Raw genomic sequence first — 25,071 nt, forward strand, 5'->3', positions numbered from 1 at the left:
AAACTAAAATAGGTTATTTTAACCTTTAGTATATTCAGACGCAGGAAATAGTAACTAATAGACTAATAAAGCTACTAAGAATATAGAATTATAAAGAATTCTTATATTAACTTAATATAAAAAAGCTAGTAAAAAATTAATTAAAAAGGGAACAGATTATATAAAGAAATAAGGTTATAAAGTAAAATACTAAAAAAAAAAGGCCATAGGGAGCTATAATGTATAATAAGATAGCTTTACTTAACCTGTAGTTCAGGCTATAGGGTAGTGTTAAGATATATATGCCTTAGGCCCCTATATCTCTCTATGTAGCCTGCCCACTAGGCCCTAGTTAGCTTCCCTAATACATACACATCACACCTTCGAGCCACTCCACTCAACACAGGCTCAGTAGGTGCTTGAGGTAATTCCGAATACGAGACATTGCTTCACATTCACATTCCTTAGCTGGTTGGTTCTGGGCGAAAAAGCTGAAGAGCATCATCTCATCATGTTCTGACAGCAACGACAAGAGTTTGTGACGCGCACGACTTTTCTTTCTTTCTTTCTTTCTTTTCCGGCTGTCGGGACCCCCCGGGAGCTACGCTATAGTCACCAATAGCCATCATAACTTAGGCGCTTTGGTTCTTTCAGCGAATGCTTGGCTGATGGATGCACTCACTCACTCACTCACTGCCTTGGCTCGGCAGCTGAAACCCGTAGACCAAGACGTCTCTTCTCTTCTCTTTTCTCTCAGTGTCTGTCGGCGGCTGCAGTTGAGACTGTTGAGTTGAGTTGAGTTGTTGGTTCAATGCGACATAACCTCCGCTAACTACTCAACATCCTTGTAGGGCCAAGTCAGCTCAACTCTAACTTGGCCCGGCAATTGAGAGCAGACGTGTTTCAGTCTTGGCAGAGAGAAAGAGAGATCTGTTTCAAATCATCTGACAGAAGCATGCACTTTTTACGCTTCTCAGAATACGATTGGCCAACACCATCTCACATCTTGACGAATGCATTAACCGTCACCAGGCCACAGACGAGACAGGACGAGACAAAGAATTGTATATCTGGAACATGCTAATAAATAATAAGCGCCTCAGTCTCAGTCTCAGGCCCTTGGCCCGTATACAACTGTCACCGTTGTCGTCTGAACAATCGCCCGCTCCTCATCATCGCTGCTGCTCCGGGGATCCCACATCTGAGTCTGAGCCCTCACAGCGGCCTCGCCAAATTTATTCACTGACTCTTGTCTCCGCAAGTGCCGTATCATCTGTTCTGGCTGTTCGTCTGTCTCGTACGCCGTGACTTCGGTCGTCACGGGCTGCGCCTGGACGATTGTCTTGAGGTCAAATCCGGGATCTTCAATCTGAACATCGAGCCTATCCTTCCGCATTTTGTTTCTAATGCTCCCTATTGTATGGAATGGATGTTGCCGTGCTCCTTTACTGGTGGCGGAGTATTGAACTGATGTCCCGCGTTCGCCGATAAATTTGGGTGCGACATGGATGAAGAAACGACGAAGCGTCGTCAGCGACGCGCATATTATCAAGAGGTTGGCCTCGACAAAGCTGGCCTTGTTAGTCACTGCTATACTGGGGTCGAGTTGTACTCACATCCAAACAACTGCACTTGAGAGAACCCAGGTGTAGTCGTTTGCATCAACCATCGGAACTAGTAGTACTAGTCGAACCACAGACGTTACAAGTGTTCTGTCTCATCAGTTAGCAAGTGCCAGCTCCCGCAACTGAGAATCACCTACGCAGAACCAATGACAAACAACACCACAAGACCAGCCTTTTGCCTTCGTGGCATCTGCAGCTGCAGAATCATCGGCAAGGGCATGATGAGAAGGACAAGATCCGAAAGAATGCCCAGTGCCGCTGTGCAGATGTACACTGCTCCTCGATCCACGCATGAGCCTTCGAGTATCGTGAGATCCCAACTTTTCTTGAACGGCGTACACCCGAACAGAACCACGAGCAAGATGGCCAGGTTATAGCCAGCAACGAGAAAAAAATACGCTGTACACACACCATTTCCACCATATCTGGGGCGAAAGCCTTCGGTAAAATAGCGCCAGCGCCATTTTAGAGCAGGCAGTGCATACTGCATATAGGATGGGAGATATGAAGGTGAGCTTGGGCATGTTGTTAGCCATATATACGCCAGACTTTGCAAGGGATCTTACCTGATTCCCTTCATTGAACTTTTTGAGGGGGAGTTCCCAAGCATGTACTCCTGTGACCCCGAGGATGAATGAACCTAATACCAGTCAAAAAATGGTCCATCTACCAGGGCTTATTCGGTAGCCGACTTACTGAGAGAGACGACTTGAACCGCTATGGAAAAGATCCACGCAATTACAAGGCAGGCTTCCTATTCGTAGCAGATGACAACTTAATACAGATCGGCGCAAGGGTCTTACCCGTCTCCCCATCGGGTTTACGTAAAACCCAGAGTTTGACATATAAATACTGGAGAAGGAAAAGAAAAGCGACTGCTGTGCCTATGCCTGAGATCACATATGACTCTAAGGCATGACGTTGTAGTGGATGATCAAAGTTGACGACATAACTATCGGGTGGTGGGATAGCGACTGTCACGCCGTCTACTATGGGAAATGCGGACATGTCAGCCTCGTTGGCCTGCGAGTTGCCAACACGCTTGTTATGGCGACCGATGAACTCGTTGGTTTAAGTATTTCAAGAGATTGTAGATATGGTTCGTCTTGGCGGTTAATGAGTGTTGAGAATAGATCGGGTTAAGAGACAATAATAAGGGATAAGAGAGAATATTACAGACCTATTGTATACCTCGATATCAAATCGACAATAGGATATCAATACAATTATGAATAAGCGCACACCAGACGCAGAAGATTAATAAACCCGAAACAAAAGAGGAACGATATCAAGACCGAGAATGAAGAGAAACAACATGTGAAGATTCCAACATGCGACCTTCTTCCTTTCTATAACATGATACTCTAACCAGCACAATCCAACAGATGCCCTGACCAAATCCTTCGAAACAACAGGTTTCATCCGGCGAGACCGCCTTTTTAGGTCATTATGGAGCACAGCGGCATAGTTGAGGACAGACCATCTTGTGATCTGGGAGGCGTTGCAGAGCTAGAAGCATTATTGAAGAGTTGGTGATGGTCCACTGGAGAAGATCAGCGACAAGGATTGCATCGCATCGCGCGGCCGGAGAATATTCGAGATGGTTGTGATATGAGATCTGATATCTTTAGTCTGGCAGTTTGTGTGACCAAATCTTGCACGCCAGTGATCATGCATTACATTTGCTATTCACATACTGATCAACTGTCCCACAGCATCTCACCACTTCTTGAACCATGCATCGTATTCACAGCTCAACTCGCTAACAATCTACGCATGGGTCACTTCAAGGCTGAACGTTCTGCGGGGACATACCCAGCCTAGCTTCTGACAATCACTGCTTAGCATCGTCTCAGCTAAATTATCCCGATGCTTATGCAAACATCCTCTCTCCTGACAAATCTCGCTCGCCCTGCAAGAGACCCAAGATCAAGATGCGATTGGCTAGTCATGCCTCACCCTTTGTATATCTGCTTGATGGCATTGTCATAAAGATGGCGCATGCTCTCCTCATCATCGGCCATCCTCCGTGAAGTTGTGATCTCAAGGTGTGCTATTTCTGGGAGATTGTCACTTCTTCCATGTTTCCGAGCGACGAATCGAGCTGGATGTGTTTCGGAAACACTCGATCCTCCGCGGCTATGAGCAACGTTGACTAGTTTTCCCAGGACAGCGAACTCGAGCTTGAGTTTGATGGAGTAGATGACGAGTTTGACGCCTTGTTCTATCGTGTAGTGGTCCTTGTACATGATGATGAGGAGCGCTATGTCCATGGCTACGATGAGGAGGTTGATGATCAGGAGATACCACATCGTCTTTTGCTTGTTGCCTAGTGATGTCTGTAGGATATCGATGGTGCCCCAGAGGTACAGCTCTGAGATGACAGATTCTTGCGCGCAAAAGAAGGTCATTTGAGTTTTCTCGATGGCGACGAATATACGCGTGGGATTGTTGCCATCGACGCTCGGTCCAATAGTGAATAGCAGTGCTGTCTGCGTCGTGTGCCATACCATGCCGTTGACCACAATCATCCATAGCACAGCGCGCTGTATCTTTAGCCAGAGACAGCCCTTGGTGCAGGACATGTATTGCTTCATTGGGGCGATATTCCGAGGAATTGGTCACTTGCAACCTGAACAATATTAATAACCAGTAGGAAAGACTTCTACGGCCCAAAGGTACGTTCGATTTCTCTTCATCACTTGCGTTCGAGTAGTGCAACATGCCATTGGCAGGGGAGAGTTGCCCCGAAGGTCTAGGGCCGTGGAGAATTGCCATATCGAGACGTCGCCCAATCAAGAAACATTCGCCGTTTAGTTCTTGATGGATGCTGATATAAGAAGACATTAGATCTAGGATCTTGACGATGTTTGATGCCAATGAGACAAAGCCGATACTTCTCAGCTGTTGCGGCGGTTTTAACCCTAAAACGACCGTTGAACGTTAACACCTCGATTGAAACTCACGCCACGCTTTCTTCACATAGACAACGTTTTATTTATCTAGAGTTCAGCCTCTACTTCTCTGATTCGAGCTTCAGAGCTTAAGACCAAAGCAGTTGGCATAGTAAGTAACAGTCGAGCTCCAATCTGAGAAGACACCAGCGACGCCAATCTCCCGGAAAACATCCAGCAAGTTAAACACATCACCATCATTATTGATCAGCTTAGTAATAGTGGTATAGTAATAGTTACCGTCGGCCCCGTTCTTCAGAGGACCAGATCGCTCCAGAGTCCAGGTGATGATCTTGAGACCGAGTTCATTCGCCTTCTTCGCATACGCGCTGGGAACGATCTTTCCGTTCTTACCAGGTGTGACGAGATAAGGCAGAGGGGGTGCAATATAGCGAACGCCGTCCTCTTTGTAGCGGGTGAGGTTGGCAACGGCCTTTTCAAAGGTCTCGGATGTGTCGCCCGTCTCGTCGAGATACATGGCTTGACGAGCGTACTCAGGCTCGGCCTTGAGCCAGTACAGAATGTCGTCGTACAGGAAGCTCTGGAGATACACATCGCTAGGCTTGACACCAGCCTGCTTGTGCTCGTCGATCAGCTGCTGAGCATACTTCTTCTGAGTATAGTCACCGTCGAAGGGCATCTTGACCTCGGGTGTCTTGAGCTCAGGCGTATGCTTCAGACCAAGGCGCTTGGTGAGTTGAATGTGCTCCTTGTTGCTCAGAACTGTACCACAAGTAGCGTACAGATCGGTTCGCCAAGGTGGAGTGCCGTGGAGGAAGTCGGCAGCGTTGGTAGCAGTGGCATTGAAGCCCTCCATCTTGGCGCAGAGAGTCTTGAACTCCTTGAGGGTAATGTCGCTGGTGCAGCACTTGGCAGAAGCAGGCTTGCCATCCTTGGCGGGCTTGAACGGCTGAGTGCACTTCTTGTTAAGCTCGGGGATCGTAACGATGTTGGTCGTGTAGTGTAGATCGCACTGGGAGTGTCGACACACGAGCTGACGATCCTTGGTGAAAGCAACATCGCACTCGAGGATACCAGCACCCATTCGAGCACCAGCCAGGTTCGACTCAAGAGAGTGCTCAGGGAACTGAAGAGTACCACCGCCACGGTGGGCAATTGACCACTGGGAAGGCTTCTGAGGCTTCTCCGAGCACGACTGAAGCTTCTTCTTCAGCGAACCCTCGTCCATGTCGTTGACGAGGTAGTAGGGTCGAGGGCCAAGCTCAATCTGCTTGATTGGTTTGACAGTCTTGAACAACTCCTTATCGCCATAGCTTGGGCTGGGAGCAGCCACGGCAGGGCTGACGACCGCAAGGCCAGCAACGAGAGGAGTAGAGACACGCATGGCGAACAGGACAAGTCAATTGACTGACTGACGAGCAAGCAGGTTTAATGGAACAAGAGGGTACACCGGCAAGGCTTGGCGAGAACCAGCAATTGAGGCCTTAATCGAGACTGAGGCTTGACCAAACACCAAAACTTCTCGATGCAACCTGGGTGCTCACCGAGCTTTATGGACGAGAGAACTGCCCATTGATCCCCAGCCCGATAGACCTATCTGGGCAATGCACCGAGATGACGTCGCAAGATCCCCAGGAACAAGCCCATTCACAAAGAACACCCCTACAGGATGTGGTGTTTGTCGAACCTTCGGTGTTGGTTATCGGCCTAGAAGAGACGAATTGAGCAATCACATCGCAGATCACAGCACTTGCAGGCCAGCTTCTGCAAAGAGCACAAGGTCCCCGGAGCTAGCAGTAGGCAAAGTCCGTACGAGATGGGCATCTTTGACAAGCACGTGTGGAGGAGACGCGGGCGTCGTTGGAGGGGGAGGCTAAGGATAAGCTTAGCAGCGTTACACTGAACCGTTTAGCTAGAGGCGTGTTTAGTATGGACTTTGTGATTTGCCGAAACCTAGCTTAATTGAACCCCTGCCACAGCCCACGTATAACCTGGTCGACAGATATCGAGCATCTTTGGAAGGTGGATGAATAAAGTTGGCGAACCGTTCAATTGAAAGTCGGCGATTCATGCATGTGCATACATGCGTAAGCCATGCTGTCATAGCATCTCACTGCTACCCAGGTAGCCAGGCGCTTACAGCTCATCCTTGTACCCATCTTCCATGTAGTCGTGCTCAACTACATGACCCTTCCGGATCTTGCGAACTTCCTCGGCCGTGGCTTTAAAATGTTCAAATGAGGGTGCATCTTCTCCAATGCCCCAAGCAAAAACTCCTCCAACCCCGAGCTCCGGCACGACATGGCTAAACTTTGTCTGAATGCTCTTTTTGGTGTCAAAAGTCCACCATCGCCACTCGTCCTGGTCCCAATAAAAATAGCTTCCGTCTTCATCATACTTCCCAGCCGTTCTCGCTTGTTTAAAAGATGTAGATACGTCCTGAGGAATATCGTCATGCCAGCTAAAACCGCCAGTCTTGCCCAGATCAGCTCCGGTCTCAGGATCCTCAAGCAATGGTGTAGGGCACCCAAGAAGCTCTCCTTGGGAGCATTCTTGGGTCATGAACCATTTCACATAGTATCCGAACCCAAGATTCAGCTGAATCGATGATGCGCCGCGGTCGATATAACGCTGGATTGAGTCTTGGGAATCCAAGACACCGCTGTGATGTTTGGTCACGATATCCCGGCGGTTCATCAGGTCGTATGTCATGATGTTGAGGAAGTCGACTTCTTTCATGATCTTTGGCACGGTGGTGGGCGTAAAGGCCATCAAATCGACCTCTTTGCCCGGAACAGCCGCTGAAAGAAGTCTGTCGGGACCAATAGCAGTACGCAACTCCTGGAGGAGCGATACAAATGCCTCGATTTCCCATTCGCGCTGAGAGTTGGGAATTTGCTTGTAATCATCACGGTTGCCTCTGTTGCAGTCAGTATGTAACCAGTAAAGGCCCAGATTGCAATATTCCTTACCCAGGATACTCCCAGTCAATGTCGATGCCATCAGCGCCCGTTGCCGTGACCATGGCCGCAACCTGGCGAGCCCACCGCTTCTGCGTGGTCTTATTCTTGGCCGCTTCCTCGAAACCTTGAGTATCGCCCCAGCCTCCGATCGCTACCATTACCTTGGTGCCGCCAGGGAGCCTTTTGCGGACATCGGAAACAGAAGTGAACAGCGGATAGTCGTGAGGTTTGTCGTCAACATTGAAGGTCTCGGAGCGCATGAATGCCAGAATGACATGCGAGACACCTTCAAGCGCGCTCTTTGATGGGGCAATATCATGTTGTCTAGGTATAATTTCAGTCAGTGAATATCTATTTTGAAGTTCTTGCTTGGTGACGAGGGAGATGCACTTACCCTGTGAGATACATAACGCAGCGGAATGGCTCGACTTGAGACATGGCAGTCGCAGTCACCACCGCCAAGAATAGCAGATGCCATTGAAAAATGATTCGGATGTTGCGCATTTGGAAGGAAAGAAAGATTTTGGCTATTGTCTACCTTATGCTGGACGGAAGAGGGCACTGATCGAGGTGGCACTTTCAATTGACCCGCAGATGTATTGCAGATGCAGGTGTAGGTGGGTGAAGCGGATGCTTCTTAGCGAATGCTACCTACATACGAGGAGCTTTATATACCACTCTCAATCTGATTCATCAACACAAACAATATTTTTCAATGGCTGTTCATTCTCGTTCAAATTAATTCGTATTTCTTATTTCCCAATGCATGTTCCCCCCAGATAAGAACCCCGTTTGCGCCTGCGTTCTATCCTGTCTAGTAACATATGCCACAATAAGACCCCCCCTCGCAAATCCATGTCTGGGTATTGTATTATACAGCGGATAAAACCGCACCAACGCCAGAGCCTCTGAAATAATTCTACAATAAATATTCTTAAAGAAAAGTCGTGGTATCGTGTTCGCTTCGTGGTCGTATCCTTCCATGATTGTCCTGTCTAAATCAGCCCTCGACTCTTTAGAATCCGACTGAGCTCCTTGAGCTGCACTGGTTTGGAGAGAAACAGATCCAGTCCGTTCGCAAAAGCATCCTCCTGTGCATCCTTAGAGGCGAGGCCAGATATAGCGACAATATGCCTTCGAGGCAAATCCGAGGCCTTCTCAAACCCTCGAATTTGTCGTGTAGCCTCAAACCCATCCATTACCGGCATGGAAATATCCATCAAAATACACTTGTAACACCCTTCTTGAGCTTTGTAACACTCCAGAGCTCGGAGTCCATCCGAGGCCGAGTCGTACGCCACACCCAGCTTCTTCATGTACGTTTGTAGGATCTTCATATTGATAGCATTATCTTCTACAAGGAGGAACCGCTGACCCTGCGGTGTTGGATGTAGTTGCAAAGCGGGCACTGATGGCAACGGAGTCTCTGCATCATCGTCATCCCAATGCGCCCTTCTCTTCTTAGGAGACATCGTTGGGGCAATATCAAAATAGCCGCGTTCCTTGTCATCGGACCCACGTTGGACAAGATCTGTTTCTGCCGTCGATACAGTCGGTGGCTCGTCGAGTCTAGTCGAGACGCTGGCACGATCTGCAGCCGTTGCTTGTAATCTCATCCAGCGCCTGAAGCAGAGGACAAAAGCTTTGGCAAGTTTCCTCGGTCCCACACTAGATAAGAATGTCAGCGGTAAGGAACAATTGGTAAACCAAATGACTCACGGGCGCGATACAAAACTGAACAATCCCCAATTGAGCTTGCGCTGTGCCCTATGTGACCTGTCAAGCGATCGAGCGACCGCAGCACTGCGACACACCACGACAACTGGGGACGACAGCTCGTCTCGAGGTTGGTTTGCTATCGTTTCAAGGTGAGATTCATCACAGAGTATCAGATCAGGAAGATACTCGGCGTTATGGAGGGAGTCAACGACTTGCATACGCAACCAATTCTGGCAGACCTTTTCCAGCAAAGCATGTTCGTCAAACTCCCTAGAATTCCAACGTTGACTTTCTGAACTCCCTCCGCCGAAAGGTGTGAAGCCGTTGATGCTGACGCGAAGGCCTGACAACTCAATGGCCTGGGACTGAAACTCCTCGCGGTCGGACATTGTTTCCGTCGAATCAACACTGACTGCTTCTAGTGGTAGCTTTACCGCGATGCGGGTTCCCGTGCCCACCTTGCTTTGAACATGTATAGAGCCTCCAAGGGCCCTGACGAATTTCCTCACCAGACTAAGACCAAGGCCAGCGCCCGAAGAATGAATATTCTCTTGAGCGAAAGGAGCGAATAGACGGTGGTTGAGATAGTCCTGCCCGATGCCAGCTCCTGTGTCGGTGATTTCGATATGAACGACTCGATCCCTTAACCGGGTGTTCCCAGGAGGGTCCTGGTAGGCTGAAACTTTAACATAACCCCGTGTCGTATACTTGAGGGCATTGCCACAAAGATTCATTATTATGCGCCTCAGTGCACCCGACTCAACATGGAACGCCCAGTCTACTGCTGGGTCGATATCCAACATCACAAGGACTATGTCAGGACCAGTTGCGTTGCTGATCCTTTCTCCAGACTTGATACTGTCCGCAACCTCCATACCATCAAGGCGGGTAAGAGGATCGCGGTTGAGATCTTCATTCGGCCTATCATCATGCACAAGCGAGAGTGATTGCTGTTGGTAGGTATGGCCCGCATGAATACACTCCACGACTTCTTCAACCAGCATGTCCAGATCCAGATTCGAAGTGATATGCATCATCCCGTCCGTCGGTCTACTTCTCTGGTTCGACTGTGCGCCTCTAACGAAGCCAATACCTGAGTTCAACGACTGTCCACTGGGTGCCTTGACAAAGTTGTTGATGCGTGTCCAATCAAGCAAGTGATTGATCGTGTCCAGAAGTGTGCGACCACAGACCTCAAGGGAGCGCAATACATCGCCCTGGAACACATCTAGAGCGGTATCACGCAACAGCTCGGCACACAGAACAATGCCGTGAAGTGGAGACCGGAGTTCATGGGATAGGGAGCTGAGTAAAGATGTCGTCGCAAAAGATACTATGGAACTCTCCATCATAGCAACGTCTGCCATGATGACTGCGCTGAAGGCGGCAAGGTAGCTCAGTTCCCCCTGAACCGTAAAGATGCGGGTTGGTGTCATTGTATAGACAAAACACCCGGAAAACCAGCGCTCTCTATGAGAGTCCCATAGAGGTACAAAGGCAACGCTGCGTGCTCCTGGGAAGACATCGCGAATAGCCATGCCTTCATTTTTCCGTGAATACGGGTCGTTAACCTTTCGCGACCTTTGCTTGTCGCCTCTTTGCCCTTCTTGTACGCTCCGAGCTTTCTGGGCCTGGAAAGCGGCCATAGCCGAGTCCTCGCTAGTCGGATCACTCGATCCCATCACTCCGTCGCCATCAAAATTGAAGATCTTGCCTTTTGGATAGCGGCGCAGTAGCTTCTGGAGCTGTCGTTCGGGTATAGTTCGACTGCGTCCGGATGGGGCTTCACCATTGATACTGGAAGACACAGACGTAGAGAATCCAAGGACAGGGCACATAGCGCCTGAGGACCGGGAGTCTGCGGAGTTCCGGGGGGATGAGACCGAAATACTGCCTCTACCTGAAGAGGAAGAAGATGAGGACGAGGAGGAAGAGCGACCGTGGGTCCTTGTATTACGTCGTAGAGAACCGGATCGGATTCTGCCGGCAAAAGAGCCAACACCTGCATCCAAAAACAGGACCCCCTCAACTTCGATCGACTCGCGTAGTATGTTTGCCGCTTTAGAGAAGATCTGGCCCAGCTGCTGCGGTCGTGATTCTTCTCCAGTTGGAACTGAATAAGGAGGCTTGTCCGTTAGATGGAATGGGCTTGTCGGCCTATACTGACTAGGGCTTTCAAGTACAAAAATGTCCGGTGTGGATATACTGTCCGTATCAGCAGCAGCAGTGGCATTATCTCTCTGATTCTGGATCTTCTGTTGTGCCTGGTTAAGAGAGCCTTCTTCCGTGCTAGCATCGGTATTCAAGGCGTGAGTTGAGCTGTCCTGCAATCCTGACATGGTCGTCTTTCCCTCCACATAGCTTCCCAGACCGCGAACCATGCGCTCACCAGGACGCCGGCCATCTCCAGATCGTGTCAGTTCCATTTGTCCCAGGATAGATGCTGAAATGTCTCGCATGACTTGGAGTGACGCTTCGTCAACTGTCTCCCGTGGCTCGATGTCAAGAATACAGAAGACGCCAATGTTGATACCTCGACGGGTTCTTATCGGTACTCCTGCGTAGAACCGATGCTCTGGTCGTGCCTTGTAGTACCAGGTATTGCGATACTCTGGATTATCCGCGAGATTGCTGACCACTGTAACCGGGAGCTCCGAAGCTAACGATGCTTGCTGTGGACCTCCAGACTCGGGAGATACCAACACATGATCACAAATGCCATAGTTTCGAGGTATTGCAGTACCGCAAAGCCAGAGGCTATCAGAACCAGAACTAGGAGGATTCGCGTGAGCAGATATGCGAAGCGCAGGTGTAGCTTCGGCAATAATATGCTGGTGTTGACAGTCAAATAGCGAGATCATGGCGCGAGAGCCACCGAGTCTCAAGAGAGCCACCTGGGCCAGAGCAGTCATGGCAGGATCCGAGCATGGTCGCAATTGAGACGACGGAATAAGGTTTGCGACATCATTGCGAATGGAGTTGGCGACAAGGACCGAGTCATATCTGGGTATTTGTTAGATGAGTCCGTTCGAGGAGCTTCAATTGAAGGCAGAGGGTGAAGATGCGACGAGAGTGAGGGTGAGAAATGGAGCAAGATCGTACTTGAATGTCTCCCGTTCACGAGTTGATTCGGAGACCTTGTTACCAGTCATGATCGACAGTTGTAACGTGCTTAGCCCATGCAAGCAGTCTCGGCAGGGGGGACAGATCGTCGGACGAGGTTGGGGGTTTGTGTGGTTTAACAAGACTGGTTTAAAATAAGTAGCCTGCACTTGAGAATTTAGTAGATATTGGCAAGATTACTTAAGGATCCCTCCATCGCACTCCAACTTGCCTAGGTACCTACCAGGTAGGTAGGTCTAGATTCTTGGCTGTCCTTCCACTCGACTCTTGACCTATCGCCACCCCGCTTTGCCCTGCAACGGCCCTAAAACCACCTTACAGTGGAGCCACCCGGGTGCTTACCCGTGGAGATCTACCGCCTGAGTTCCGTTAGCGACAGAAGATCGATCGATTTGCCATGAAACCTTCCGGCCGCTCATGGATAAGATTTTATGGGCATCTGACTGAGTCAGGCACGCATAAGCTCAAGGTCATGAGGTGCTCTTTATTTCAAAAATTATATGGAGTATACTCCGTACTAATCACGAAGAGAAACAGGTCCAGGCTGCTTGCATTGACGGCACGCGCCTGTAAACAAAAAGCAAGGTCAAGATATTAATGACGAAGCTATAATAATACGCTCACCAATTGATACCAGTTTCCCATGTTCAAAAATGCATCTACAGGTGGTGGGAAAACAAGATGTTTTGCATAAGGTACCTAAGCTTTTTGGGTGGGTGCCTGAATGCTGTAGCCTTGCACCCAGCCTCAGTCTAGAATTCAATGGGCCCTCCCCATTTATTAATTATGACTGGTTAACAGTAAGTGGAAATACCCAGCATCACATGCTTTTTAGGGGCTCAGAGGAAACACTTAAGGATAGAATGAATATTAAAAGATATCATGAGCATTGAAAAAGGAATCAAAAATATTACCCTACCTAGGTACCTATGATGTCTACCTCAGAACGGGGTGTTCGTTGAACTTCGATGGACCACTAGACAGTGTGAACTAGTGTTATCGCGCCGATAACACAGTGACTTCCACTGGCTCGAGCTTCTTTTTTTTTCTTCATCGTTTTCAAGCAATGCTATACCTGACCGTTTTTTGAGTTACTGCTTAGCATCAATTTCAACATGTTCGAGAATACGTGTACCCTGCCTCTGTCGGCAGATGTGTTCGCAACAGCCCTGCACCCCACGGAGCCCCTCCTGACTGTCGGTTTATCGAGTGGCCATGTTGAGACCTTTCGATTGCCATCCAGCTCTTCTTCCGACGACACTGCCGATGCCGATGGAGACACGAGCGTGCTGAGCGATGGAAAGAGTATGATCGAATCCGTCTGGCGCACTCGAAGACACAAGGGAAGCTGTAGATCTTTGGTCTACTCGCACGATGGCTCAGGTAAGCTTTCCCCGAGCTCCTCTGTGGCTGTTCATTGTTCGTCAAGCTAACCTGGTAAAGCTGTCTATTCAGCTGGAACCGATGCGCTGGTAAAGCACTTTGACCCCAAAACCGGTCAAGTCATTTCCAAATTCGTGATTCCTTCTGCAACTACGGTCCCCGATGCGCCGACCCTCCTCCATGTCCTGAACCCTCAGAGCCTGCTTCTTGCGACCGACTCAGGTGCCCTCCACATCATTGACCTTAAAGACGGCAAACTGGGAAAGAAACCCGTTCAGACCCAATTCCCCCATGCCGACTATGTCTCTTCCATAACACCTTTGCCGCCCACCAGTGCCAGCACCAGTGGATTCCCAAAGCAATGGGTCAGCACTGGCGGTACCACGCTCGCCGTGACCGATGTTAGAAGAGGGGTACTTGTGCGCAGCGACGACCAGGAGGATGAGCTTCTATCTTCTTGCTTCGTTCCAGGTATGGGCCCCAAAGGACATCGCAATAACGGCATTTTGGCGGTAGGATCCGGCTCGGGTGTATTGACCATGTGGGACAAGGGTGCCTGGGACGATCAACAGGAACGCATCATCGTGGATGGTGACAAAAAGGGTGGCGGTGAAAGTATCGATGCCATAGTCTTGGTCCCGCAAGAGTTGGGACTTGGCAAGAAGGTCGTCTGTGGTGTAGGTGATGGCAGCTTGCGTGTGGTTGACCTTGTTCTTCGAGAGGTGGACAGTTCAGCCAATTTACAACACGACCATATGGAGAGCGTTGTATCGCTGGGTTTCGATTGCGAGAACCGCCTCATCAGCGCTGGCGGAAGGACTGTGAAGCTTTGGGAAGAGTTATCTGCTCTTCAAGGAGGCAATGAAGACGACGACGAAGAGGATGAAGATGACGACGACGACGATAGCGATGATAGTGATGCTGGAGAGAATGGCAACGGCAAGCGAGCTGCTGACAGCGGCAGTGACGATGACAGTGAGGAAGACCAAATTGCGGAGATGAAGCGTAGGGCCAAGCGACGCAAGGAGGCCCAGCAGAGCAAACTTGGGCCCATGGGAGCCCACGGCGTCATGGGCTTTGAGGGCCTGGACTGAATGGAGCTTTTTGGCGATGAAAATTATGTTACGATACCCGGCGTAGATACGATGAAGTAGTGCGATCAGACGGTCAGAATGGCCACAGCCCAAAACATGGACGTAGATACATTTCATTACAAGTATAAGAAACGAAGATTAATGTTGACAACCTTCAATATTTCAATATCTGGCTATCTAGGTATCTAATTTGTGAAGAAGCCCACCCTAGCAGGTGGACATCCAACGACTCATGTGCAGTTGGTGGTCTTCCGAAACGAAGCACGATCACATACATAGTGAAATAACCAAAAACCCATTCGTGTTGAGTCGGGGAGAGAAGTATCCCTCGGTCGATGCTACACGACCTTCCATGATAGTTCTTTGAGGCCCAGTAGCCTCATGTCTTGACTCGAAACCCAGTAGTCTCTTATGATGAGTCTTCTCGAAGCCCAGTAGCTTCGGAAAGTACAAGTGCACTTATTCTATCCCGGAAAGGGGGCAGAAGCAGATACCTTGCCATTACACATGGAATCAAGGTTTGCGTCTGAACCGGTGACTAGAGAAAGGACTTGAAGCGGCATTGTCCCCAAAAATACTCTATCAGAGAATTATGGAAGACCAAGCCGGTGGTCTATGTCTTGCAGAGAAGGGTGCGATATCCCGGTGATGCAATACAGAGAGCTAGAAAACTCTGCAGACCGGGAATTTTGCTCCTTTCTCCATGATTCCTCAACCGTCTGAAGGGTGAGGCGGGTTGGGTGGCGTGCGTTGTGCGAATATCGCCAAACTCATTATGATCCCATATCCGAGAAATCGGCGTGAGGTGGGGGATCCTGGTATGAAAATAGGAGGCTGAAGGGCTCCTCGCAGATACAAGACAAGGTGGTTTTAAAAAGAGAGTATAAAAAAGATATATCCGGTTGAACACCAGACGGTGTTAGACGCCTGGAATGTGAAGGTAGCTCCAGCAGGCGTCTTCTGATTTGGGCAGCGTGTCGGCTCGTGCAAAGTCCTCCATGACTTTCTCATCGCTGGGTGCTGAGAATCGAGTTGGAGGACTCATAGTGAGGTTGTCGTCGTAAATGATAACGGTGGGAAGTATCCTTTTATCGTGGCCGCTGCTCTTCTCTTCGGAAGATGAGTCGCTACGTCCCTCGCCTGCGTGTAGTTCACTTGCACTGTATGTCGTGGGGATGCAAATGTGAGGGATCCCTTTCCTTAAGCCAACGGCTCGGGCCAAAGTAACAGCAGAGCCTCCCCCGACGCTGACAACGCAATCTCGTCCAGATGCCTGGGCAGGCACGGCGGTATTCGATGAACAGAGGATTCGACTGTCGAGATTAGGGATAATGGCTTGAATCTTGCGAGCGATATTTGATCTTGAAGGGCTCGACACAATGAGCGGTGAAGACAAGTGTAAACGAGCTAGCTCAGATGGTAGACGATGAATTGCGTCAGGGCCGACGACTAAGCGAGGTGATGAAGAAGAAGGGCGTTTTGGACGGCGATGTCGAGATCGAGAGGAGGGCCGCTGGACCGTGCCGGGCGGACCAGCGTGCGAAGATGGAGGAGACAAGTTGGTGGCTGGCGGCGTCACAAGAGCGGACGCCTTGAGGGCGAGAGCGTCAACAAGCTTGTCACGAATAGCAACAAGATCAGGATCAGTAACTTTTCGTGGTGACAAACGATGGATGCGGTTGGTGGAGTGGCGCATGAAGGGCCGATGCCGGCTGGCCGGAGGTATCCAGCAGCGGTAGCGGTTGAGGTATATCGAAGTCCAACCTGCGCTACATCAATCAGGTGCCCAAAATGACAACAATAATGGATAGAAGACGAAAACTGGAAAAGAAGGAATCGACCGAGATTTGATGAAAGTTCAGAGATTCACAAGTCAGAGACATAGCACAAGGTGAGCTAGGGCACATTATTATGGGCAGATAGAATAGGCGTGACCTGGGATGGGACGAGACGAGACGAGGACGTTTGGGCGAAAATCCCTTAGCAGCACCTGTTTCTGCCTGTGAGAAGAAAGTGACCGTTTGTTGTAGTTTTTCGCCACAGAAAAAGACGCCACCTCTGCCTTTTGACTAAGGAACTAGGAGCTTGGGCGTACGAGAGGGGAAATTTGGTCTCTTTTGTTTTTAATAATACATGCAAAAAAAAAGAGTCCAACCAATGGTCTTTGGGACGAGGATGGGGATGGTCAAGTGGCAACACCTTGTCTGTTTGGTGCCAGTCCCTGCGTGAGACCCTGAAAAACTGATGTAAAAGGGGGGGGGGAAGGTGTATTGTTTCTGTCATGAAGACGTCAAATGTGTAACGGAGGGGGATGCTCTTGACCGCCCTAGAAGTGCATAGGAGGCAGTTTATCCGTCCCGGCCGGGGCATACCTTAGCTCCGTTGAGTGGAGCAAAGATCGAAGACAAATCTCGTGGTGCCGGAGCAAGTCCGCCAATGAGAAGTGATATGGAAGATCGTGGTTGGCTACGGGCATGGAAGGAAGAGGAAGGATGGGCAAAATCAAGAAACCCATCCCTTTGTGTCATAAACCCATATTACCTCAGGGTTGGCATGTAATAGCGATATGATTGGTTGTTCTCTCAGGGCTCTGGTGGCTTCGATGAATGTACTGTACAGCAAGCGCTATAGCAGTTCCTGTTACTAAAGAAGACGGCAGAAGCTCATCTTGGAACATTCTGGCGAATTACCTTGGGTCAGGAATACCCTGCTGAGTTGATCCAAACTTGAGCCTGGGGAGTCGCTTCGTTTCTGTACTATTTTCGGATAATGCTACACTGACACAGGCTGTGTTGTAAGCTGACCGTGATATCTGTTCTGTAACATCATGGTATTGTGATAGTTAGAACGAAGAGTATCTCAAACTGGTTGTGGTTTCGCAGCTACCGTTACATTGCTGTTGTATTTCTGGAGGCCTCTAATAAGTGAGGGGAAATGGAATAGAAGAGAAATGTTATCAGCGTCTTGGAGCACATCAGGCGTCCTTTCAATGTTGGAGCTAGGTATAGAACAAGATGTTCAAGAACTGATACTTGCATCAGAGATGAGAGATGAGGCTCATACCCAAGGATAGAGACCAAAGCACTTTCTTAAGTAACAAAAACTCCATGAATGCGGAGAGGCAGGCACATGGCGGCTCTCTCCGGTGCCTCCCGCCTTTAGCTCAAACCAACCTGCCAGTTCTGCCCTTTTGAGCAAGGGCCTTGCCTGATATTTCCTCTTGCTGGTCTTACAACACCAGACTTTTTTTTTCCTTTTCTTCTTCCTCTTCTTCTTCTTCCTCCTTTTCAATCATTGCCGCATCAATTATCAAGATCTATCTGGAGCGCCGGCGGCCTTTACACATTTCTATGACTTTGTCGCCGCCGCCTGGCCTAGTCTCGTAGCTGTGATAACATCTCCGACCGATCGATCGCCCTTCTTTCAGCTCTGTTCAATCATCTACACCTTCGAGATGGAATTTATTGCGCAGTCGCCCGCCTCCGTTGTCCCAAGAATCACAGGCTCTTAGCTATCACCACCGGACGCAGCCGACAGCCGATTTTACTCACACTTCTATCTTATCTGATAAGCCTGTGGTTGGATGACGGGTCATGGCCGAGCACAACTTGAATATGCATATCTGCTAGCAAACTGTGGCGTACAATGCATGCACCCTAGAGATAAACTTGAACGAGTTGGGTGGTTGAATTCCGACGGTCACTCTAAATTGGTGCTATCTTTTCCACAGAGTCATCCGATTTCGCAAACTGATTGCGTATCAGCCCGTGCCTTGAACTTTGAAGCTCAGTATGATATCCAGACTAGCCAGACAAAGCTCTGCTGGTGCTCTCCCTGCTCATGCCGGGTTTATCATCACAATCCTGGTCATGATAGACAGCCGAAGTCGCCTATTCCGTGGCTATGGGTGACAACCCCAGATGATGCCTCGGGGATGCGCCGATGCGCTATCTGATCCCTCCTCGATTCGAACCCAGCCCAATGGTCGCGACAGGCCGTACTCCTCTGTTCGTCCCCCACGTCCCGAAGTGCACCTCCAATACCGGTTCCCCGACTAGCCGCCTGATAACAATCCAACTTTATTCTTACCTCCCCATCGTGGAATCCGGGGTTGCATATTTAAAGGAGTGGTTGTGCACATCATGTCACCAATATCAGGCTTCAGATTAGCATCGCATGATTTCTTAGCTGACCTTGTCTTTTGATCTGCATCTCATCTCACCTCGCCTGGGGCTCTTGGATTTGGACCCGCAGACACCCACCCGCTGCCCCATCTCTAGCAATTTGTCAAGCATCTGGGGAACAAGAAGCGCTGATAAGCTATCTATCTCTGGATCCACGAGTTATCAGTTACAAGTCTTAGGTCACTCGGCCTAAAAAACAACTCTAATCACTCCCGAAAACGGCCTCGCGTGCTCGCCAATCACTTCTATTACATGAAGAGGCATTAAAAGTATAAAACTTCATATTGCCCATAACAACTTTCAGTACTGGAGCCTTTCAAAGCTTTCGTCAATATCCATCCAACATTGACATCCCAAGCCTGTGTCCGTTGAGTTGATCGACACAAAGATACCTCTTTCGCTTGGACCCCTCGACGATCAACGCTATCGACATTCAAGACATTTCAGCGTCGGCCTGTTTCCAGTTTCTTCACACAAGTCCATCTAACATCTTCAGCAATGGATGAGGATCAAGGACCACGCTCCATTGCCCCCGAGCATGCACCACCGAAAACAATCGCTCAGCGTTGCAATGGCCTCAAAAAGGCGTTCACTACCAGGCATGGCCTAATTGGCGATTACGACTATGCCTTTCTCTTTCGCCCAAACCTGCCATTCATGAAGAGGAGCGTCAACCCAAGTCCCTTCTTTGGTCTCAATGACAAGATGCCAGTTCTTTTGGGCTTGCTGCTCGGCTTCCAACATGCATTGGCCATGTTAGCAGGTGTAATTACACCACCGATAATTATCAGCAGCAGCGCCAACTTGCTACCTGAGCAACAACAATACCTCGTCTCAACCGCTCTCATCGTTTCTGGCATCTTCTCTGCAGTCCAAATCACTCGATTCAGGCTTTTTGGTACACAGTAAGTGTTCGTTAGTCGCGGCAAGAGTTTAGGCTAACCATTGTCTCAGATACTACCTCGGTACGGGAGTTCTGTCTGTAGTTGGAGTCTCATTCAGCGTTATTCCTGTCGCTCAAGGAAGTCTCACTCAGATGTACGCCAATGGCTTCTGTCCTTCGGATTCTGATGGAAACCCTTTGCCTTGCCCTCAGGGTTATGGAGCCATTCTCGGTACCTCCGCTGTGTGTGCTTTGATCAACATCCTCGTCTCTTTCATCCCCGCAAAGTACTTGCTGAAGGTCCTGCCACCGATTGTCACTGGCCCTACCGTTATGCTCATCGGTATCAAGCTCATCAAGTCGGGTTTCTCCAACTGGATGGGTGGCAGTGGAGGATGCATGACTGCCACTGACGGCTTGTTTGCTCTTTGCCCCAACATCAACGCACCTCATCCTCTGCCCTGGGGATCTGCAGAATTTCTGGGCTTGGGTTTCTCTGTCTTCGCCGCTATCATCTTGTGTGAGCGATTCGGCTCGCCTATCATGAAATCCACCTCGGTCGTGGTTGGACTACTAGTCGGCTGCATTATTGCTGCCGCTTGTGGATATTTCGATCGATCTGGGATCGACTCTGCCCCCGTTGCTTCGTTTGCCTGGGTACACACGTTCCCTCTATCAGTTTACGGGCCACTCGTGCTCCCCCTGATCGCTGTTTACCTTGTCTGCGCTACCGAGGCTATTGGCGATGTCACAGCCACATGCGACGTTTCCAAACTTGAGGTGACCGGAAAGACGTATGAATCTCGTATCCAGGGTGGCATCTTGGCTGATGGCATTGCTGGCTGTATTGGTGCTCTCATGACGATGACTCCTATGTCTGTCTTCGCTCAAAATAACGGTGTCATTGTCCTCACCAGATGTGCCAACCGCAAAGCTGGTCTTGCCTGCGCCATGTTTCTGGTTATCATGGGTATCTTTGCAAAGTTTGCGGCTGCTCTCATTGCCATTCCATCAGCTGTTCTTGGCGGCATGACGACCTTCCTCTTCAGTGCCGTGGCTGTATCGGGCATGTCCATCATTGTCCGTGGCGTCCCTTTCACTCGACGCAACCGCTTTATTCTCACTGCTGGTCTGGCTCTGGGATATGGCGCAACGCTTCTCCCCAAATACTTTGACAAGATCTTCACATACGAGGGGGACAACCGGTCTCTTCAGGGTTTCCTCGACGCTATTGTTCTTGTCATGGAGACTGGTTTTGCAGTTGCTGCCATCATCTGTGTGATTCTCAATCTCACGCTTCCTGAGGAGCTGGAAGATGACATTGATGCAGCCCGTTCAGCGGCCAATGTCGTGATCCATGAGGACACAGAGCAACAGAATAAGGCCATGGCAGGCTCAAGTCGGGAGCATAGCATCGATCCGCAGAAGCAGGTTTGAATGGACGTAGGGAGAAACGTATAAAAGTTTTGTAGGCAATAGGGTTCTTTACATTTATGATGAGTATTGGTTTATTTAAAATGCGATGCCTCATTTGAAGGAGCTCAGTCTCTGCAGATCAAAAGTGAATTTCATTTAACAGCGTAATCATTCCAATTTATCAGCGACCTCATCTAAGAATCCCTCTTCCAGCTTTCCAAAAACGCCTGTAACCAATGACTGCTCCCCTACTCCATTGCTCCAAGCCTCATTAGAATCATAAAAGCTCTCTCACACATACATACAAATTGAACTTGTTATTTCCCGTCATGTTTTCACAAAATGAATCCATCAACTCGTTACGCCATAGACCACATGTGATCTGCTCTCGTATCGCTGCTTGTGAAAGCTATTCATCTGCCTCCTGTAATTCTCCTGAACCTCACCCCAGAGTCCGCGATGGCGTTCTTGTATGCACTTGAGCAAGTCGCCTTCTTTTTTGATCTTGCAATGGCAGACGTTTGGTGTGCCACAGAACTTGGCTCGTGCCTGCGGAGTTGGAAATTTGATGCTCAGACGTTTGAGATTGGGCCAGTTGACACTGTCGCTCGTTGAGGCAGGGTTGTTCAGCGCCAGCTGGGCCAAGTTCCAGTCCATCTCGCCGTCCGAGGGTGACTGCTCATATCTTCGGGCTGAAAGGGGAGCATCGCCCTTCTTCTTCTCGATGGCTGCGATATCACAGGATGCCCCATCTCTTCCAGATCGGCGACAGTTGCAGCGCTCCGGATTCATGTTTGTTTCGTCGTCAATCTGAACCGTCACAAATGAGAACTTGTCTCCTTGTCGGTTTTGTGTGAACAAGACCAGCATGGGCTTCACTGGGCGCTTGTGGAGGAGCCCTGTGGAATTTGTTCCTGTAGAAATACTAACGCTTCGAACATCGCTGTTGGATGAGTTACTGTTGCTTGAGATGCCGCTTGATATACTGAAAGAGCGTCCGTTATTCGTCATGGTTGTACTACTGGATGGAGGTGGGAAGAGAGAGCTGGAACGACGAGGAGACGGGGTTGACCCGACTGGCTTCCGGGGCGGAGACTGCCGCGGCGGTCCTGGTATCGGGAAGAAGCTCTGTCGTTCTACAGGCGATGATCCAATTGGTTCTGGGGAGGTTCTTCCCGGCCACGATCCGTAGAACTCGGGTCCTGTGGGTTGTCTTTGTGGTATGGTTGGGAGGCTTGGGTGACGACCAGGGGGGCCCATGGCGAAGCCGTCTCCGACGTTTCCATAGGAAGAAAGCGTTTGCGCCGGTGATGCAAATGACCTGCTCCCAGAAATGGGAGAACTTGGCATCGCTCCAGAGGCAATTGTCGATATCGAGTTTTGACGGCTTGATGAAGTCTTGATGGTATTGACTGCGGCATCGCTATTGGTGACAAGCGAGCCCTCGGTCGATTTGGGTATCCAGAGCTGAAGGCAAGCGTTCTCCATGATTGTCTCTTTGACGCCGCCTAGAACGAAAATGACTTGACAGTCGTACTGCGTGGCAGAGGCCCATGGCTTGTAACCAGTAACCGCTTGCTGAAATTTTAGTATATCAGCGCCGTCAATGAAATCTAGCCTTGCGATTCTCTCGTTCTGCCGTAGGATCATCTCTTGTGTCATATGACTACCGGTGGGCAGGGCGTATTGTGGGTTGAAGACCATTGTAGTGATATCGAAGTCGAATTTCTCAGCTATGCAAGTTAGCATTTGACCTTGAGAAGAAAAGAGTCGACTGACTTTGCTGTCTTGGTTTGCCCGATCCCGCTTGAGCTGATCCAGACATGATGATTCTGAATCTTCGCCCATCTGCGTCAAGCCTTCGAAGGAGCTTGGCTTTCTTCTCGATACCTGGACTGTAGCTCTGCAGGTTTCTGCTAGTGTTAGGTTCTGCAACAAAACCGGGGGTATGTCAAACTTACACCTCCAGCAGTTGTTCCATCATCTCGTCTTTTGTGACAAGGTCAACAAGAGGGGCGGGCTCTTTCTCTGGCCAGATCGTGAACATGTCACGCTTGAGAGTCGAAGTGATTATCCTTGGCGTTACCAACTCGCGGCCAAATCGAGCGCATTGGGATGATAGGTCCTACACCAGTTAGTCCGTACATTGCATGTAATTACACACGACTTACATCCTCCAGTTGCCGGGCGTATGATGGCCAGTGGGAAGTGTCCTTATCCGCCTCCCGCAAAGCAGGGGCCGCTTGAATTCTCTTGAAAATCCATACACACTTCAATAAGTTGAGATACTGGTCAACCGTAGGAACGCGCTCTTCGACAAGCATACCAGACTTAAAGTTGATTGTGCTCTTATGAAAGTTCAGTATGAATGCATCCGACAGCTCGGTGAGCTCAAAGTCCTCCTCGATGCGATACTCGGGGTGGCCAGTGAGCGCTGCAAACCGGAACTGTTCGTCCAAGTCCACAGGCACTTCTAGTAGAACAGCACTGCGCTGAACTCTTTGGTCCAGGGCTTCGTCAAGGTCAGGAATAAGAACTCCCATCAGACGGCGGATGTCATGGTGAGCAGCGGTGATGCGGTCCGCAAGGTCTCGATGCATGAGCTCAATATCTTGTCGCACACGTAAAAGGAGATCACTGAGCTCGTCAGCTTATGCAACAGTACCAACTTGCTTCACTTACACTTCAAACGGTTTCAGGACGTGCAGAATCTTCGAGTTATGCAGCATGATCTTTTGGCGCAGTTGATCGGCTGCGGGCTGAACGAGTATATTCCATTCCAAGTTGCGCAAAGGGTTAGTTCCTACACGATATCGATTGTTTGATCTGAGGAGTTCATTGCATTCTCGTAATGTCATCTCGTAGTCCCCAATAATCTGGATCAGTGTCGTCCTGTCCCATCGTAGCCTTGCTGGTGCACCTTGCCGTCTTTGACTCTGGAGAGAGTTGTCTGCCGATGCAACTACTCTGCTTAGGATATCGAGATTCTCGCCGAGACCTCTTACATCTCTTCCAAATTCTTGATATTGTTTTGCTGCCATACAGTCAGCCCGACGTCACATCTACTGAAGGCAGGGATGAAGGATTAGGTGATCGCCAGGTACATGTACCTATTCGCAAAGGTTGACATTGAATAAAAGCAGTGCGTTGGCGAAGCCTCGCAAGGCATATCTTGCAGTGAAAACAAAGGTATCGCGCTTGGATCACTTACTTGCATTGTGTTCTTCAGACCAGCCATAGCGGTAAACTTCCCAGGCTAGGCGCCCGAGGCTGATGAGGTCTCCAACCTGGAGAGGGCCTGCCATCGAACGCTGCTATGGTTTATGTTGCAAAAGGGCCTCAGATGGCAGGGGCCTGGGCTTTGGACAAAAGCTAAAGGACGATCACTTAGGGAAATGCAGCCGTTAATGGGGCCAGAGTAGATTGCGGACGAGTGAAGGGCAGCAGTATCTTAAGAAATATTATTAACAGGGCTGCTGCTCAAGAGGCCAACGGAAGAAGTGTGACTGAGCTTCACCCGGGACGGTCTAATTGGAATGGGTAACACCCACACTCTCGCCCCAAATGAAAGAGATGCAAGGGCCAGATGAGTCTCCAGGAAAGAAGATAAGAACGCAGTATGCAAGCTCTGTACGGAGTACGGGGACGCGTTCAATCCGGAGTGGCTCGCCAGGGCTAACCCAAAATTGAGGAACCTCGCCGCAGAAAGAGAAAAGAGCTCTACCCCCAGGCACCGATGAGAGACTGACACGGAGGCGTGGCTGATTCGGTCAGTCAACAGGGCATC

The 25,071-nt window shown here is 49.7% G+C and overlaps 9 protein-coding genes across 9 annotated transcripts; 2 read left to right on the forward strand and 7 right to left on the reverse strand.

The window, feature by feature from the left end:
- Window positions 1–1,090: 1,090 nt before the first annotated feature.
- Window positions 1,091–2,184, reverse strand: FSUBG_11945 (integral membrane protein PTH11; the record flags this gene model as incomplete). The annotated part of the gene is made up of 4 exons (XM_036676682.1): window positions 1,091–1,550; window positions 1,596–1,691; window positions 1,742–2,119; window positions 2,171–2,184. 4 exons carry the CDS (start codon window positions 2,182–2,184, stop codon window positions 1,091–1,093), a joined length of 948 nt encoding a protein of 315 aa, XP_036532553.1.
- A 1,375-nt stretch (window positions 2,185–3,559) lies between these two features.
- On the reverse strand, window positions 3,560–4,201 carry FSUBG_11946 (uncharacterized protein; the record flags this gene model as incomplete). The annotated part of the gene is made up of 1 exon (XM_036676683.1): window positions 3,560–4,201. The coding sequence occupies one exon, from the start codon at window positions 4,199–4,201 to the stop codon at window positions 3,560–3,562; it is 642 nt and encodes a 213-aa protein (XP_036532554.1).
- A 439-nt stretch (window positions 4,202–4,640) lies between these two features.
- On the reverse strand, window positions 4,641–5,903 carry FSUBG_11947 (glycerophosphoryl diester phosphodiesterase; the record flags this gene model as incomplete). Its single annotated transcript, XM_036676684.1, has 1 exon — window positions 4,641–5,903. One exon carries the CDS (start codon window positions 5,901–5,903, stop codon window positions 4,641–4,643), a length of 1,263 nt encoding a protein of 420 aa, XP_036532555.1.
- Window positions 5,904–6,655: 752 nt separating this feature from the next.
- On the reverse strand, window positions 6,656–7,986 carry FSUBG_11948 (extracellular chitinase; the record flags this gene model as incomplete). The annotated part of the gene is made up of 3 exons (XM_036676685.1): window positions 6,656–7,439; window positions 7,492–7,806; window positions 7,877–7,986. The coding sequence occupies 3 exons, from the start codon at window positions 7,984–7,986 to the stop codon at window positions 6,656–6,658; spliced, it is 1,209 nt and encodes a 402-aa protein (XP_036532556.1).
- Window positions 7,987–8,477: 491 nt separating this feature from the next.
- FSUBG_11949 (nik-1 (Os-1p)) lies at window positions 8,478–12,353 on the reverse strand (the record flags this gene model as incomplete). Its single annotated transcript, XM_036676686.1, has 3 exons — window positions 8,478–9,150; window positions 9,202–12,204; window positions 12,304–12,353. 3 exons carry the CDS (start codon window positions 12,351–12,353, stop codon window positions 8,478–8,480), a joined length of 3,726 nt encoding a protein of 1,241 aa, XP_036532557.1.
- A 1,086-nt stretch (window positions 12,354–13,439) lies between these two features.
- Window positions 13,440–14,801, forward strand: FSUBG_11950 (WD repeat-containing protein; the record flags this gene model as incomplete). Its single annotated transcript, XM_036676688.1, has 2 exons — window positions 13,440–13,707; window positions 13,768–14,801. The coding sequence occupies 2 exons, from the start codon at window positions 13,440–13,442 to the stop codon at window positions 14,799–14,801; spliced, it is 1,302 nt and encodes a 433-aa protein (XP_036532558.1).
- Window positions 14,802–15,720: 919 nt separating this feature from the next.
- FSUBG_11951 (maleylacetate reductase) lies at window positions 15,721–16,497 on the reverse strand (the record flags this gene model as incomplete). The annotated part of the gene is made up of 1 exon (XM_036676689.1): window positions 15,721–16,497. The coding sequence occupies one exon, from the start codon at window positions 16,495–16,497 to the stop codon at window positions 15,721–15,723; it is 777 nt and encodes a 258-aa protein (XP_036532559.1).
- A 2,986-nt stretch (window positions 16,498–19,483) lies between these two features.
- On the forward strand, window positions 19,484–21,305 carry FSUBG_11952 (nucleobase:cation symporter-2 NCS2 family; the record flags this gene model as incomplete). Its single annotated transcript, XM_036676690.1, has 2 exons — window positions 19,484–19,890; window positions 19,940–21,305. 2 exons carry the CDS (start codon window positions 19,484–19,486, stop codon window positions 21,303–21,305), a joined length of 1,773 nt encoding a protein of 590 aa, XP_036532560.1.
- Window positions 21,306–21,635: 330 nt separating this feature from the next.
- On the reverse strand, window positions 21,636–24,589 carry FSUBG_11953 (uncharacterized protein; the record flags this gene model as incomplete). The annotated part of the gene is made up of 6 exons (XM_036676691.1): window positions 21,636–23,017; window positions 23,064–23,197; window positions 23,246–23,409; window positions 23,456–23,921; window positions 23,967–24,303; window positions 24,496–24,589. 6 exons carry the CDS (start codon window positions 24,587–24,589, stop codon window positions 21,636–21,638), a joined length of 2,577 nt encoding a protein of 858 aa, XP_036532561.1.
- Window positions 24,590–25,071: the final 482 nt, after the last annotated feature.

The sequence above is a fragment of the Fusarium subglutinans genome (genome assembly GCF_013396075.1).
Source record: "Fusarium subglutinans strain NRRL 66333 chromosome Unknown NRRL66333_c0000242, whole genome shotgun sequence".
Classification (NCBI taxonomy): Eukaryota; Fungi; Ascomycota; class Sordariomycetes; order Hypocreales; family Nectriaceae; genus Fusarium; species Fusarium subglutinans.